The sequence below is a fragment of the Oncorhynchus nerka genome, linkage group LG18, assembly GCF_034236695.1.
Source record: "Oncorhynchus nerka isolate Pitt River linkage group LG18, Oner_Uvic_2.0, whole genome shotgun sequence".
In the NCBI taxonomy this organism is placed as follows: domain Eukaryota; kingdom Metazoa; phylum Chordata; class Actinopteri; order Salmoniformes; family Salmonidae; genus Oncorhynchus; species Oncorhynchus nerka.
The window spans coordinates 20,107,432-20,124,957 of record NC_088413.1 but is presented as its reverse complement, the minus strand read 5'-3'; the positions used below and the strand labels follow the sequence as shown (position 1 = coordinate 20,124,957).

At 42.8% G+C, this 17,526-nt stretch overlaps 1 protein-coding gene and 1 long non-coding RNA gene across 2 annotated transcripts; both read right to left on the bottom strand.

The window, feature by feature from the left end:
• Positions 1-3,708: 3,708 nt before the first annotated feature.
• On the bottom strand, positions 3,709-9,707 carry LOC135561599 (C-type lectin domain family 4 member M-like). Its single transcript, XM_065003312.1, has 6 exons — positions 9,629-9,707; positions 6,316-6,471; positions 5,864-6,211; positions 5,620-5,762; positions 5,389-5,492; positions 3,709-4,127 (listed from the first exon to the last, which is right to left on the bottom strand). The coding sequence occupies exons 1-6, from the start codon at positions 9,705-9,707 to the stop codon at positions 3,977-3,979; spliced, it is 981 nt and encodes a 326-aa protein (XP_064859384.1). The 3' UTR covers positions 3,709-3,976.
• A 2,556-nt stretch (positions 9,708-12,263) lies between these two features.
• LOC135561808 (uncharacterized) lies at positions 12,264-15,657 on the bottom strand. Its single transcript, XR_010459657.1, has 2 exons — positions 15,094-15,657; positions 12,264-12,782 (listed from the first exon to the last, which is right to left on the bottom strand). It is a non-coding gene; the product is annotated as an uncharacterized LOC135561808 (long non-coding RNA).
• Between the last annotated feature and the right edge of the window lie 1,869 nt (positions 15,658-17,526).

The following is a 17,526-nucleotide window of genomic DNA, read 5'->3' as shown; positions in this document are numbered from 1 at the left end:
AGCAGTAGTATATTACCTTGGGGTGGTCAGTGTTATTAGAGCAGTGGTATATTACCTTGGGGTGATAAGTGTTATTAGAGCAGTAGTCTCTTACCTTGGGGCGGTCAGTGTTATTAGAGCAGTAGTCTCTTACCTTAGTGTGGTCAGTGTTATTAATGCAGTAGTCTCTTACCTTGGGGTGGTCAGTGTTATTAGAGCAGTAGTCTCTTACCTTGGGGTGGTCAGTGTTATTATAGAGCAGTAGTCTCTTACCTTGGGGTGGTCAGTGTTATTATAGAGCAGTCGTCTCTTACCTTGGTGTGATCAGTGTTATTAGAGCAGGAGTCTTGGGTTGGTCAGTGGGGTGCCGTCCACCCATTTCCAGGTCCCCTCAGTAACAGAGTCATTCAGACCAATCAAGGCGTAACTGACTGATGTAACCCCATTGATAAATATATGTTGTTGTCTCACAGAAAACATTGTAATACAAAGTTTTGCCTCCACGCATTTCCAAATCCCCTTTGTCTCTCTGTCAGTCAGACGGATCCAGACACTATCAATGTTCCTGTTTTAATTCAGTGAGGGATTTATGTTGTTGAGAAAGATAAAGAAGCCAATTACATGTGAGTATCTGTAAGGAATTGCTATTTCGTATGCAGGTGACTAAACTTACTGCTAATTACATGGCTACAACTCACAGTAAAGCCTGTGGGGTCCCCTACAGGATAGCTCCCACATTACACACATAATCTCCCTTTTTTAACCGAACACTGTGCCCGAAGAAGATCCTACGATGACGGACAGACAACTGAGCCAATGGCGGAAGACTACAGACTACAACCAGCTGAACCAATCCGGAGATCCGATCTTCCTAGGGTCAACCTACTTTCTGTGACGTATATAAGGGCTGTGCTGACTGTTTACGCGCTCTCTGCCTGCTGTTCCAACACGAACTAACGGAAGAGCCGTATTTACGTGTACCAGATATTCTCCCTCTGAAATAAACTGTCGCTTGTCGTACAATTTTAACACCTGGTCTGAATCGATCCTTAACCGGCTCACCCTTCTAATATCCTTTTATCAACATATCCATTATTTACCTGATTAATAAGTCTCTCTCTCTCTCCCCCTCTCTCTCTCTCTCTCTCTCTCTCTCTCTCATGTTGATAGTTGAATACAGTACTGAATTGTTAAGTGATGCTTCCACCTAGCGGTTAAAGTGAGAGATGAACTCACCATAGAGTTGAAATAGTGGAATTACAGAAGTGTCAATGGGATCTTTCTCAATTCATCATTCCTCAATTCCTCCTCACATCATCTCTCCTCCACTCCATTCTCTTCTAATATGGTTGAGTGTGTGTTTTACCTGAGTGCTGGTCTCCTGGTCCATTTTTAAGCGCAGGAGACCACCTTCTCTCTTGGTGCTGGTCTCACCGTCTCTCAGGGTGTCTGCACTGACGTAGATATCCACAATCCTCTCCTCCATCTCACCTCTGTTAAACTTGACCTTCTTGTTCATATCTGGTTCAGTATAGATGACCTTTGACATCTTTAGCAATACCTAGATCTTTCTTTCTATGTAGGTCTACCGTTCGCTGCCACTTTAAGGGCGCATGAGCGGTAAAGGAAGGAGGAAATAAAGAGAGCTCATTCAGCTCTTTGAGGAGGGGCTCTTGGGTGGCGCGACAGTTTGATTGTGTGTGCTGTGCTGTGCTGTGCTGTGCTGTAGAAGTTTTGTTTATTTTCAGCGCATGTAGTTTATAAAGTATTTAACTCAATCATCGGTGTGATCGCTCTAGGTCGTGGTTGTTTTCGTTTGGGACCGCAACGGTCCGCATGGATTAGTAGCAACATTGTTGTGAAGCTTTAACATACAAACCATCGGACAGTCAGACAGTACACCCGCATGCCTGAAGACCACAGCTAAGATCTCTCTTTTTCTTTTCCCTCTCGTTCCAGTGCTTTACCCTGCAACAGACTCTCTATTTTTCAAATGCACTTCCCATTGAAGATCATTGGAGCTGGACTATTATTGCCCTGACAGAAGTATTTTGGTGGACATTTTAGTGAAAAGGGAGGTTGTTTGCAAGTTGTGTATTGTTATGTGAACTGTATTGAGGTGAGGTGTACTAATGACATGTGGCTGAGAAAATTGTGGACATTTTTAAGGCCTTTGTTGTGTCAATGAACCCCCACATTCATACCCTCTGCACTCCTCCACTGGAAGATAATGCAGATTATTGCAAATCCTCTGTTGATGACTGGGTTCTTTCTTGTATGAAGTTGCTGTTAAATTGCTCTGCCATTATTATTATTATTATTATTGTATGAGGTACTCTTGGTGGAGTTACCCCTGTGATGTGGGTTTAATATGGTGTGTATTCTCTCTCCACTGGCTATCTGGTAAACAGGCTACACTCTAGGCAGTCTCTTCTGCTGATGTGTGTGGGTCTGCTAGTGGTTCCCTCTATTCTACTATTTTCCTTTCGGCATGGTTAATACCTGCCTGGCGCCCGAACAAAATCTTTCTTTACCCCTCTCAAATAAACACCGCTACAATACATTAAGTCTCTGCTTCTGGAATTAATGTGGTGGTCTTCCAACATGGCCACCAGGAGGCGTCGTACGTCAACTGCAAGACCTCTATACATTTAGTCTCTGCTTCTAGAATTAATGTGGTCGTCTTCCAACATGGCCACCAGGAGGCGTCGCATGTCAACTGCAAGGCCTCTAGACATTAAGTCTCTGCTTCTAGTGATATCTCTGTCTCTGAGTCATCTGTGTGTCTCTGTCTGTGTGACTGCTGTAGGTGTTAACTCTAGGGAAGTATCAACAAAATGACATGGATAGTTGTGGCTGTGGTAATACAAAAATACAAGTTTGCATACTTGTGTGTGTGAGAGATTGTTACAGTGGTTATTGTTAAACCATTTTCTGTGGCACAATATAAATCATTCCATGTCTCTACATGTTCATCTTGTCCAGAGTACATCTCAACATATTCCTCCTGTCCAGGGAATGGGACTTGTTATTTGTGATGATGGACGGGACACTATGATACCAGGAAGATATAGATCATAGAGGGGAAGTGGAGAACAAAGACTAACTGTTAACATATATTAAATATCATATGTAACAGCCCCAAGATAATTCAGGGAGTTTCCAGAACTCCTCCTTCCTTTCACCTTTCTGCTGATTTGGACCCTCTGTTTACTCCCAAATATACATCAACATGTTCAGGAGGTCCAGGACTACAAACATGGGTCATTATAATGTCCAGACAATAGATGTGACACTACAAACTGTTCCAAGTGGATATTGAGGATGGGAAGTCTTAACCAGTGAGGATGAGATGTTGAGTGACCGCTGTTTGACTGAAAATATCCACTTCACTCTTTTTGGACCCTTATACGATAACTGCAGTCAAATATGAGCATTTGATATTGTTTGTATCTTGACAACAAAGATTGACGGTCAAAGATGACTTAGTAACATCCTTTGAGATCCTTTTATCTCTACTACACTCTTTGATTGGTGACACAGTCAACTCCTATACAGTGTATGTAATGGTGGTTTGGTAATGTTGAGAATTTTATCACCAGGCCAAAATTAGAATATATTCTTTAGAATGATTTTAATTGGAATTTATGTTTATGCACAAAGTCAACTGTACTCATTTCAAATTATATCTGATGACGTGTGAAACTAAATGAATAGTACACAGGAAGGTACAATCAGGAAATAAGTAGGACTTTTATTAATAAGATACTACAAACAAATACAATAATAGGTGCATTTGCATGCGTGTGTGTACGTGTATGCATGTGTGCTTGCGTGTGTGTGAAAATCTGTGTACGGGTGTGTTTGGGATTTAGGCAGTGTGTGAGCGAGATCAAGACAGAGGCTCTATCTGTGTGTGTGTGAGAGAGAGAGAGAGAGAGAGAATGAAGGAGGAAGTTGTGTGCTCTGCAGGCTACAGTATGTTGTCATGATGATGTTAAACCACTTTCTCACAAATCCAGTTGAGTTTCCAGTAACATGGCATGTCATTCCATGCCTTAAGTGGAAAGATCCAATCTTTATGTATCTCAACACAGTCCTCCTCCCCACTAGGATCTCCACTATCAGGCTGATGGTCATTCCAGTACCTACAGGGTTAAAAACCATCAGATATCATGTTTAATATCAGTACCTACAGGGTTAAATACCATCAGATATCATGGTTAATACCAGTACCTACAGGGTTAAAAACAGTCAGATATCATGGTTAATATCAGTACCTGCAGGGTTAAATACCATCAGATATCATGGTTAATACCAGTACCTACAGGGTTAAATACCATCAGATATCATGTTTAATACCAGTACCTGCAGGGTTAAATACCATCAGATATCATGGTTAATACCAGTACCTACAGGGTTAAAAACAGTCAGATATCATGGTTAATACCAGTACCTACAGGGTTAAAAACAGTCAGATATCATGGTTAATACCAGTACCTACAGGGTTAAACACAGTCAGATATCATGGTTAATATCAGTACCTGCAGGGTTAAATACCATCAGATATCATGTTTAATACCAGTACCTACAGGGTTAAATACCATCAGATATCATGGTTAATATCAGTACCTACAGGGTTAAATACCATCAGATATCATGTTTAATACCAGTACCTGCAGGGTTAAATACCATCAGATATCATGGTTAATACCAGTACCTACAGGGTTAAATACCATCAGATATCATGTTTAATACCAGTACCTGCAGGGTTAAATACCATCAGATATCATGGTTAATACCAGTACCTACAGGGTTAAAAACAGTCAGATATCATGGTTAATACCAGTACCTACAGGGTTAAAAACAGTCAGATATCATGTTTAATACCAGTACCTGCAGGGTTAAATACCATCAGATATCATGGTTAATACCAGTACCTACAGGGTTAAATACCATCAGATATCATGTTTAATACCAGTACCTGCAGGGTTAAATACCATCAGATATCATGTTTAATACCAGTACCTACAGGGTTAAAAACAGTCAGATATCATGGTTAATACCAGTACCGACAGGGTTAACAACAGTCAGTCATATCACAGAACATCACAATCCTAAATAATATACTGCCATTATTCAGCTTAATTCAACTTTGTTGAATACCACCATTAATGACAATAACCTGTATAGATAAAGGTTGAATGAACTGAAAATTGGAGCCTTATTGTCATAGTAGTTATCATCTCTCACTCGGTGGTCAGTGCCTGTTCACCAGTTGAGTATGGAGAACCTAGAGTATGAACAACACAGCGAATCAGTCCTACTCCTTACACTGTGGTCAGTGTTATTAGAGCAGTAGTGTATTACCTTGGGGTGGTCAGTGTTATTAGAGCAGTAGTGTATTACCTTGGGGTGGTTAGTGGGGTACCGTCCACCCATTTCCAAGTCCCCTCACTAACAGAGTCAGTCAGACCAATCCAGACTCTCTTCTTGAGTTTGAAGAGAAACTCCTGTTGTTGAGAAAGATAAGTATATATTCATATGTTTGATCATATCTACCCCTGCAATGCCATTTCTTCTCTCTCTCTCTTTCTGTCTGTGTCTGTCTCTCTCTCACTCTCACTCTCTCTCACACACTTGTTCCTTATCACTGTTTACGATCACCAGGTCGGCTCCTCTCTTCAGACAGTCCTCTCTGCTCTCCTTCCAGGTTTTAGCCTCAGTAGACAGGATGTACCAACTGGATTCAAACTTCTGCCAGCCTTCAGGACAGGTTTGTTCTACAAGATGAAAACATGTATTTCCTTCAATGTATCACGCTGGACACTTAATGACAGAATACAGACATACAATAATGTGCTTGGGATGAATGTTAACTCACTACAATTGGTATGCTGGTCTCTCTCTTTAGTCAGGGTGTTGTAACTGGTCTGTAGCTGGTCTCTCTCTTTAGTCAGGGTGTTGTAACTGGTCTGTAGCTGGTCTCTCTCTTTAGTCAGGGTGTTGTAACTGGTCTGTAGCTGGTCTCTCTCTTTAGTCAGGGTGTTGTTACTTGTCTGTAGCTGGTCTCTCTCTTTAGTCAGGGTGTTGTAACTGGTCTGTAGCTGGTCTCTCTCTTTAGTCAGGGTGTTGTAACTGGTCTGTAGATGGTCTCTCTCTTTAGTCAGGTTGTTGTTACTTGTCTGTAGCTGGTTTTTCTCTGTTGAGTTGTGATGACCAATGACTCCATCTGTATAAGGCAAGAGTTATTCAAACATGTAACTACCAAACCATTTATGGATAAGTATAATTAAGTAGGCTACTTAAGTCTCAGTAAAAACATACTAAACTTACAGTAGACAGACAGGCCTATGATCCCAGCCAGTAGGAGAACACACAGCAGCCCCAGACACACTGCAGCAACTCCAGAGGGTCTCTTCCACCACTGAACATGTACTGAATCACAAATAATTAAAGTAAGATCTTTGGTATTATGTTTGACTGTATCATCTTTATCAGAGGTTTAAAAGGGGAACTTTAAGTGTGTGTGTGGCTGCGTGTGGCGTGCAGTGTGTGTGTGGCTGCGTGTGGCGTGCAGTGTGTGTGTGGCTGCGTGTGGCGTGCAGTGTGTGTGTGGCTGCGTGTAGCGTGCAGTGTGTGTGTGTGGCTGCGTGTGGCGTGCAGTGTGGCTGCGTGTGGTGTGCAGTGTGTGTGTGTGGCTGCGTGTGGTGTGTGGCTGCGTGTGGCGTGCAGTGTGGCTGCGTGTGGTGTGCAGTTTGGCTGCGTGTGGTGTGCGGTGTGTGTGTGTGAGGCATGCAGTGTGTGTGTGTGGCTGCGTGTGGTGTGCAGTGTGGCTGCGTGTGGCGTGCAGTGTGTGTGTGAGGCGTGCAGTGTGTGTGTGTGGCTGCGTGTGGTGTGCAGTTTGGCTGCGTGTGGTGTGCAGTGTGGCTGCGTGTGGCGTGCAGTGTGTGTGTGTGGCTGCGTGTGGCGTGCAGTGTGGCTGCGTGTGGTGTGCAGTGTGGCTGCGTGTGGCGTGCAGTGTGGCTGCGTGTGGCGTGCAGTGTGTGTGTGTGGCTGCGTGTGGTGTGTGGCTGCGTGTGGCGTGCAGTGTGGCTGCGTGTGGTGTGCAGTTTGGCTGCGTGTGGTGTGCAGTGTGTGTGTGTGAGGCGTGCAGTGTGTGTGTGTGGCTGCGTGTGGTGTGCAGTGTGGCTGCGTGTGGCGTGCAGTGTGTGTGTGAGGCGTGCAGTGTGTGTGTGAGGCGTGCAGTGTGTGTGTGTGGCTGCGTGTGGTGTGCAGAGTGGCTGCGTGTGGTGTGCAGAGTGGCTGCGTGTGGTGTGCAGTGTGGCTGCGTGTGGCGTGCAGTGTGTGTGTGTGGCTGCGTGTGGCGTGCAGTGTGGCTGCGTGTGGTGTGCAGTGTGGCTGCGTGTGGCGTGCAGTGTGGCTGCGTGTGGCGTGCAGTGTGTGTGTGTGGCTGCGTGTGGTGTGTGGCTGCGTGTGGCGTGCAGTGTGGCTGCGTGTGGTGTGCAGTTTGGCTGCGTGTGGTGTGCAGTGTGTGTGTGTGAGGCGTGCAGTGTGTGTGTGTGGCTGCGTGTGGTGTGCAGTGTGGCTGCGTGTGGCGTGCAGTGTGGCTGCGTGTGGCGTGCAGTGTGTGTGTGTGGCTGCGTGTGGTGTGTGGCTGCGTGTGGCGTGCAGTGTGGCTGCGTGTGGTGTGCAGTTTGGCTGCGTGTGGTGTGCAGTGTGTGTGTGTGGCTGCGTGTGGTGTGCAGTGTGGCTGCGTGTGGCGTGCAGTGTGTGTGTGAGGCGTGCAGTGTGTGTGTGTGGCTGCGTGTGGTGTGCAGTGTGTGTGTGAGGCGTGCAGTGTGTGTGTGTGGCTGCGTGTGGTGTGCAGAGTGGCTGCGTGTGGTGTGCAGTGTGGCTGCGTGTAGTGTGCAGTGTGGCTGCGTGTGGTGTGCAGTGTGGCTGCGTGTGGTGTGCAGTGTGTGTGTCCTCTCATACTAGACATACTAGACACTTAACCATTCATCATGACAATCAACATGATAACTACTAGACATCATCATTTAACCATTCAGCATGACAATCAACATGATAACTACTAGACATCATCACTTAACCATTCATCATGACAATCAACATGATAACTACTAGACATCATCACTTAACCATTCAGCATGACCATCAACATGATAACTACTAGACATCATCACTTAACCATTCAGCATGACAATCAACATGATAACTACTAGACATAATCACTTAACCATTCAGCATGACAATCAACATGATAACTACTAGACATCATCATGACCATCAACATGATAACTACTAGACATCATCACTTAACCATTCAGTACTGTATCCAACCATTAAGCTGTAACTACTAGCCTACCTGATAGAGATATAGACATATTAGTGTATTGCCTTCATGCAATGCTACCTAGTGAACTATACATCTTAACATTGACAATGGCTAATGAGGGATATCTATGAACATTTTCCGGTTGTGTGTGTGTGTTCTTCACTCCAACGTCTAGTTTAGAGTGCCACTCTACCAAAATATATCATCAAATATACCATCATTTACATAAACTAGAGAGTTCCTAGAACAGTGAAGTTCTCACACAGAGACAGTAGTCTGGATTGGAACATTGATAGTCCCACTACTCTCCTTGGCCTGATGACCTGTAATGTACTACAACACAGTTCTGACCTACACCATCATTAGGATCTCCACTCAACCAATACCTGCAGTAGAACACAGAGTTAGACTGACCACTCTCTCAGAACCTAGAGTATGAACAACACAGAGTTAGACTGACCACTCTCTCAGAACCTAGAGTATGAACAACACAGAGTTAGACTGACCACTCTCTCAGAACCTAGAGTATGAACAACACAGATCATCAGTCCTACTCCTTACACTGTGGTCAGTGTTATTAGAGCAGTAATCTCTTACATTGGGGTGGTCAGTGTTATTATAGAGCAGTAGTCTCTTACCTTGGGGTGGTCAGTGTTATTATAGAGCAGTAGTCTCTTACCTTGGGGTGGTCAGTGTTATTATAGAGCAGTAGTCTCTTACCTTGGGGTGGTCAGTGTTATTATAGAGCAGTAGTCTCTTACCTTGTGGTGGTCAGTGTTATTATAGAGCAGTAGTCTCTTACCTTGTGGTGGTCAGTGTTATTATAGAGCAGTAGTCTCTTACCTTGGGGTGGTCAGTGTTATTAGAGCAGTAGTCTCTTACCTTGGTGGTCAGTGTTATTATAGAGCAGTAGTCTCTTACCTTGGTGTGATCAGTGTTATTAGAGCAGGAGTCTTGGGTTGGTCAGTGAGGTGCCGTCCACCCATTTCCAGGTCCCCTCAGTAACAGAGTCATTCAGACCAATCAAGGCGTAACTGACTGATGTAACCCCATTGATAAATATATTGTGTTGTCTCACAGAAAACATTGTAATACAAAGTATTGCCTCCACGCATCTCTCTCTCTCTCTCTCTCTCTCTTATATTTATATATATATTTATGTGTTGATAGTTGGATACAGTACTGAATTGTTAAGTGATGCTTCCACCTAATGGTTAAAATGAGAGATGAACTACAGAAGTGTCAATGGGATCTTTCATAATTCCTCCTCACATCCTCTCTCCTCTAATGGTTGAGTGTGTGTTTTACCTGAGTGCTGGTCTCCTGGTCCATTATTAGGAGCAGAGTCTGCTGTCTCATCTCTCTTGGTGCTGGTCTCCTGGTCCATTATTAGGAGCAGAGTCTGCTGTCTCTTCTCTCTTGGTGCTGGTCTCACCGTCTCTCAGGGTGTCTGCACTGACGTAAATATCCACAATCCTCTCCTCCATCTCCCCTCTGTTAAACTTGACCTTCTGGTTCAGTATAGATGACCTTTGACATCTTTAACAATACCTAGATCTTTCTTTCTATGTAGGTCTACCGTGCGCTGCCACTTTAAGGGCGCATGAGCGGTAAGGAAGGAGGAAATAAAGAGAGCTCGTTCAGCTCTTTGAGGAGGAGCTCTTGGGTGGCGTGACAGTTTGATTGTGCTGTAGAAGTTTTGTTTTGTTTTTCAGCGTGTAGTTTATAAAGTATTTAACTCTATCATCGGTGTGATCGCTCTACGTCTTGGTTGTTTTCGTTTGGGACCGCTGCAAGTTGTGTATTGTTATGTGAACTGTATTGAGGTGAGGTGTACTAATGACATGTGGCCGAGAAGATTGTGGACATTTTTAAGGCCTTTGTTGTGTCAATGAACCCCCACATTCATACCCTCTGCACTCCTCCACTGGAAGATAATGCAGATTATTGCAAGTCCTCTGTTGATGACTGGGTTCTTTCTTGTATGAAGTTGCTGTTAAATTGCTCTGCAATTATTATTATTATTATTATTATTATTGTATGAGGTATTCTTGGTGGGGTTACCCCTGTGATGTGATGTGGGTTTAATATGGTGTGTATTCTCTCTCCACTGGCTATCTGGTGAACAGGCTACACTAGGCAGTCACTTCTGCTGATGTGTGTGGGTCTGCTAGTGGTTCTCTCTATACTACTATTTTCCTTTCGGCATGGTTAATACCTGACTGGCGTCCGAACAAAATCTTTCTTTACCCCACTCAAATAAACACTGCTACAATACATTAAGTCTCTGCTTCTAGAATTAATGTGGAGGTCTTCCAACATGGCCACCAGGAGGCGTCGTACGTCAACTGCAAGGCCTCTATACGTTAAGTCTCTGCTTCTAGTGATATCTGTCTCTTAGTCATCTGTGTGTCTCTGTCTGTGGGACTACTGTAGGTGTTAACTCTAGGGTTGTATCAACAAAATGACATGGGTAGATGTGGCTGTGCTAATACAAAAATACAACAAGTTTGCAAGCTTGTGTGTGTGTGAGAGATTGTTACAGTGGTTATTGTTAAACCATTTTCTGTGGCACAGTATAAATTATTCCATGTCTCTACATGTTCATCTTGTCCAGAGTATATCTCAACACAGTCCTCCTGTCCAGGGAATGGGACTTGCTATTTGTGATGATGGATGGGACATTATCATACCAGGAAGATATAGATCATAGAGGGGAAGTGGAGTACACAGACTAGCTGTTAACATATATTAAATATCATATGTAACAGCCCCAAGATAATTCAGGGAGTTTCCAGAACTCCTCCTTCCTTTCACCTTTCTGCTGATTTAGACCCTCTGTTTACTCCCAAATATACATCAACATGTTCAGGAGGTCCAGGACTACAAACATGGGTCATTATAATGTCCAGACAATAGATGTGACACTACAAACTGTTCCAAGTGGATATTGAGGATGGGTAGTTTTAACCAGTGAGGATGAGATGATAACAGTAACCCCCGGGGCTCTCCTCTACATTTACAGTTTAGTCATTTAGCAGACACTCTTATCCAGAGCGACTTACAGGAGCAATTAGGGTTAAATGCCTTGCTCAATGGCACATCGACAGATTTTCACGTAGCCGGCTCGGGATTTTGATGCAGCACCCTTTCGGTTTCTGGCCAAACAATCTTAACTGCTAGAAGACCTGCCTCCCTCTCTCTTAATAAGTGATTGGTCGAGGAGATTGAGTGACAACTGGTTGACTGACTGAAAAGATCCATTTCAATTCCCTCCTTTTGGGGCCCATATAGGGAAACAACAGTCAAATATGAGCATTTTACATTGTGCTTATCTGTAACTTGACAGTAAAGACTGACTCCTAAGGTTAGGATCGGGGAGGGGAACCTGATCCTAGATCTGTACCTAGGGAAATCTTCCCCTGAAGTGTGACCGGCCACCAATGACCATAGGGGTCTTTGTTCTATCTATGCTAAATGTGAAGAATTACTCAGAATGAAAAAGCAGAAGCTCTGACAACATCTCCATAGTTTCAGATTTAAGGGAAATGAAAGAAGAATAAAAACCCCTCACATGTTTTTTTAAAAAAAATTATCTGCCTCAGTGATAATTGTCCAAATAATTCAATGGATATTTTGTGCACAAAGGTGATGACTAAAGTGTCTTCTTACACATTTTCAAATCCGACTTCTAGGCCTAGTATCCGTTAAACTGCAGTACCGAAACATAACTATTGGAGCAATCGAAACCATGCTTCTAGACCATTAACCCTGGCCCATTGGAGGAGAAGCCTGGTAGCACTCAATGGGGAGTGGTAAAACCTGTCACCTGGAGGGGGGAACGAAGGGAGAAGGGGTGGAGAGAGAGAGAGGAATGGCGATATCGGCAGATGTGGTGGACTGAGACGCAACCCATGCAAAAAAAACATATCTCCAGCTTAAATTGACAGATTTTGATGGGGATATTTTTATTGTGTTCCTTAGAATGACTCACCAGTCAATATACTCTATGGTTTGTCTAATATTTGTGGAAAGTACAAATAATATATTTGAAATGGAAATGATGAAATGCACCACATGTAGAGTGTGGACAAAGTCAAATGTACTAATGTAATGTTGATTTGTCAAACAACTACTGGTATACAGGAAGCTAGAATCTGAGGAAATAACTAATGGTATAAAGAGGAAATCATATTGGTAATATGCTGGTTTCTCTCCTCAGTCAGGGTGCTGTAACTGGTCTGTAGGTGGTCTCTCTTCCATCAAGTTGTTGAAACTGGTCTGTAGCTGGTCTCTCTCTTCAGTCAGGTTGTTGAAACTGGTCTGTAGCTGGTCTCTCTCTTCAGCCCGTTCTTCCAGGTCGGTTAAATTAAAAACATCCCTGCGGTACTCCAGGACCACGGTTGCCTACAAGGTGCAGTACTTCCCAACCCTCTTCTCTGGGTTCACCAGACAGGCACACCTGCATCAATTAGTCATTGGTTTGATGGTTAGTAGAATGAATCAGGTGTGTCAGATTAGGACCACTGAAAACCAAGCACACACTAATGTACCCAGAGGCCATTAGTTACTTGACACAGCTCATTCTGCAAAGCAGCCAGAAGAGAGCAGTATTTAACTCCACAAGCTAAAGGAATGATTGGCAGACTCTGACTAGACAAACCTCTTTCTGCAGCACTCCAGGACCAGGGTTTTCTACTACACTGTAGGTGCAGTACTTTCCAACCCTCTCCGCTGGGTTCCCCAGACAGGCACACCTGCATTAATTTGATGCACTACAGGGTTTGATGGTTAGTAGACTGAATCAGGTGTGCCAGTTTAGTGCTAAAACCAAAATGTGAAATGTCTGATGGTCCCCGAGGAGAGGGTTGGGAAACCCTGGACTGGGGGCCTCAATCTGGTAGCCTAGTGGTTAGAGCGGACTATTAACCGAAAGGTTGCAAGTTCAAATCCCAGAGCTGACAAGGTACAAATCTGTCGTTATGCCCCTGAACAGGCTGTTCCTAGGCCGTCATTGAAAATAAGAATTTGCCTAGTTAAATTTAGGAGAAGGTAAGGGTCCGTTTTAGGTATTGTCTATAATCTGCTTGTCAATGGGATGCTGGTCAGAAACGTCCCTCATGTTGGGTATAATACCTTCTTTATTAAGTGTTTGTCTCCCCCTACTTTCTGTTTTCTACAAGCTCAGTTTCTTCCTTCTATTACTGTTACCTTGACCCATAGAGATAGATAGAGGACTCAGCTTTGTATCAAGCTCCAGTTGAAATGTCATTCTCAGTTGTCTGATGAGAGATGTAAATAAGAGTGTGTGTAGTGTAATTGTAGATCAGAGACCATAAGTCTCAGAGGTGTAATCCTAATAATCAACTGTTAATCATGTTTTATGTTTTTGTTCATTTAGAAGTAATTTTCCAAGTTTATATCATGTTGAACAGTATGGAATTATTGTTCAACATTCATTAGGGGGGACTGATGGGTTCTACATTTTAAATATATAAAATCCTTGTTCATGGTACTGAGGGAGAGATTGGAATGCAGAATGTTTACATTCCGTCAGAACATGTTATTGTTTGACATCAGGTATCCTATGGAAAGGAGAAGGTCCACAGTGTACTGAGGGAGAGAGGGGAATGCAGAACGTTTACATTCTGTCAGAACATGTTATTGTTTGACATCAGGTATCCTATGGAAAGGTGAAGGTCCACAGTCTGGTTTGAGTTACTGGGTTGTAATTTGAAATACTTGCTAAACCAGACGTTAATGGTTATCTGTGGGGTTGATGGAGGTTGAATATGGACCAGGGGCTTGGAATGTTACTAAGGGAAGACAATCACATGGTTGCAGTCACAGATAAGGGTGGAGAGCTGTGGATTAGTGAGGAATGGAGGATGAGGTCAGCTCAGGTCACAGTAAGGGAGAAGGAACAGTTTATTAGCCCAATCACTTTTAACTTCCTGCTTTGCAATAAAGATGTAATGTTTAGAGGTAAGGAGGAGACTCCACCTAAACTGAGGTATACATGCTTGTGCTGTTGGGAACATGTATTTGTCTGTTCAGCTGTCTCACCCATTGGGTGAATAAACTTGGTTTGAGCTTTTCCTAGTTGCCTGTTAATTTTTACTCTGTTTATTTAGTACCTAACAATTCAATAACCTGGTCATTGATGTGGTCATCCATCTTAACTAACTGTATGATTACCTTTCTGACTGACTCCTAATGGTAATATCTAGTCTATGATTACCTTTCTAACTGACTCCTAATGGTAATATATCTACTGTATGATTACCTTTCTGACTGACTCCTAATGGTAATATCTAGTCTATGATTACCTTTCTAACTGACTCCTAATGGTAATATCTATTGTATGATTACCTTTCTGACTGACTCCTAATGGTAATATCTATTGTATGATTACCTTTCTACCTGACTCCTAATGGTAATATCTACTGTATGATTCTAACTGTACTGACAAGTAGCTATGTAGTTGGTCTAATGGGCCTCGCCACCAGGTACCTCTCTGATATCTGTCTTCGGTCCAAAACAGTTAATAGAATGTCTTCAGTGTCCAATCACCTTCAAGCAGGAAGTTATACTTTGCAAGGTTATACTGTTTGTGGCATCGTTCATGGAAGTCATGTGATGGCTTGCACTCAATGGCCATAAAGTCATCAGTGTGAAGAGATATTGAGAAGTGTGTGTGGGAAATGTGAGTATTAATTATTTTCCTGATTCATAAGCATATAAATCTCTCTCTCTCTCTCTCTCTCTCTCACCTGCTCCTCTCTGCTGTTTATGAACACCAGGTCTGCTCCTCTCTCCAGACAGTCCTGTCTGCTGCAAGCCCAGGTTTTCTTCTCAGTAGACAGGAAGTAACATCTGAATCCTAACAGCCTCCATCCTTCAGGACACCTCAACACGGTCCTCATCGTTGGGATTGCAATGTCCCTCTCTTCCACCAGTGTTCTAGTACCTACATACAACACACACATTGTCCGCCATATTGGTTTTTAAATATTCTCATCTGGATTGCGTTCAAATAATATCTCCTATCTCCGAAAGTGTTTGTTTGTCCAGTAATTCCAACAAATCCAACAAATCTAAAAGCATTGGGTTGGTGTAGGTATGGGCACTAGAGTGAATTCCCATGTACCAGTCATTTCCATTCAAATCCATGAAGGGAAGTGAACAGGCGCACACACCTGGAGAATTTAGAGATTATTGTGAAAAGTTTCCTTCAGGACAGGTTTTCCTGATTTTCAGACAACTGTTTAGCTCTGTTGGAGAAATCTTCTTCATGTCACACAACAAATTCTAACGCGATATTTAATTAACTGGTACACTACACCTCAATGAACTAGTTTGAGGAATGTGGTGGAAACTCCATCCAGCCATGTTTGCACCAATCCAATGCACACTTCTGGAGAAGGGTAGAGAATCAGAATTCAGCAGTTAGTATACATCCTAAAATACACCTTAGGAGCCTCCATCATTTCAGAACATTTAACCTGGAACACATGTCATGTATAAGTTTCCACACATAAATCAATTTAATGTTTCAAAACCTTTCCCTTGTGGAGGAAGACACCATCGTTTGGAAGACAAGATGTTTTCTATAAAAAAAAATAGTATTATTAATCTGTTTGTTAATTTATTTTACTCAGTTAGGTTTGGAAGACTTGTGTTTGGGGCATTGGATATCGACCAACCTCATTATCTTAAGGTAAAAAGTGTATGTGGCAAGTGGAGGGATAAAAACCATTGGTTTAAACTTCCATGTGTGTGTCTCTATGACTACAGTATATTTACCAGTGTTCTGAGATTCAGGTTGTTTATCTATGCTCCTGTCCACATTAGCATGAATCTCCTCAGACTGCTCTATATAAAGGCTAATTCTAATTGCTCCCTTAAAATATACTTTGGTACTTTATGGATCTGCACACAGTACAACATACAGTATATTATGTTGTATATCCTGTTATACAGCTGTTTTAGCTTAACAGTCTGTTGTGCCTGAGAACGTACAGTGTTATAGATTTAGGGAGGACTTCACACCTTAACCGGTGGTTTGAGCAGACAGCAACCTCCAGGAAGAGACACAACAGCAGATTGACACCATGATGAGTGTGTGGATATGTAGCAGGCAGGTCCACTGGTGCTTGGTGCTTGGTGTTGCTATTGGTAACCTACACGTTGTACCTTGTACTGTGAAGGTTGTGAGTCATTTTCACCTTTCCTTAGCATTTGTGTTAGTGTGTGTGTGTGTGTTTCCTCTTAGAACTGTTCTGCCCTCTGTGTGTCCATGTAACACTGTTTTAAGTGTTACATGGACACTAAATCAGGAATCTTGTAGACCTTGTGAAAGAACATTGTTCCTTTATTTATTAATCTGTGACTTTGTTTATCACTTTAGTATTAAGAATAACATAGGTTAAACATAGGTAGTTTTACTCAATCACTTTTTATAGCTACCGTTTATAGGTCTCCTGGGCCATATACAGCGTTCCTCACTGAGTTCCTTGAATTCCTATCCTATTCCTAATTCCTAATTTTTCGTGACTTCAATATTCACATGGAAAAGTCCACAGACCCACTCCGGAGCCATCATCGACTCAGTGGGTTTTGTCCAACATGTTTCCGGAGCTACTCACTGCCACAGTCATACATACTCTGGACCTAGTTTTGTCCCGTGGAATACATTTTGTGGATCTTAAAGTTTTTCCTCATAATCCTGGACTATCGGACCACAATTTCATTACGTTTGCAATCGCAACAAATAATCTGCTCAGACCCCAACCAAGGATCATCAAAAGCCGTGCTATAAATTCTTGGACATCCCAAAGATTCCTAGATGCCCTTCCAGACTCCCTTCGCCTACCAAAGGACGTAAGAGTACAACAATCTGTTAATCACCTAACTGAGGAACTCAATTTAACCTTGTGCAATACCCTAGATGCAGTCGCAACGCTAAAAACGAAAAACATTTTTCATAAGAAACTAGCTCCCTGGTACACAGAAAATACCCAAGCTCTGAAGCAAGCTTCCAGAAAACTGGAACAGAAATTGCTCTACACCAAACTGGAAGTCTTCCGAATAGCTTAGAAAGACAGTACCATGCAGTATCGAAGAGTCCTCACTGCTGCTCGATCATCCTATTTTTCCAACTTAATTGAGGAAAATAAGAACAATCCAACATTTATTTTTGATAC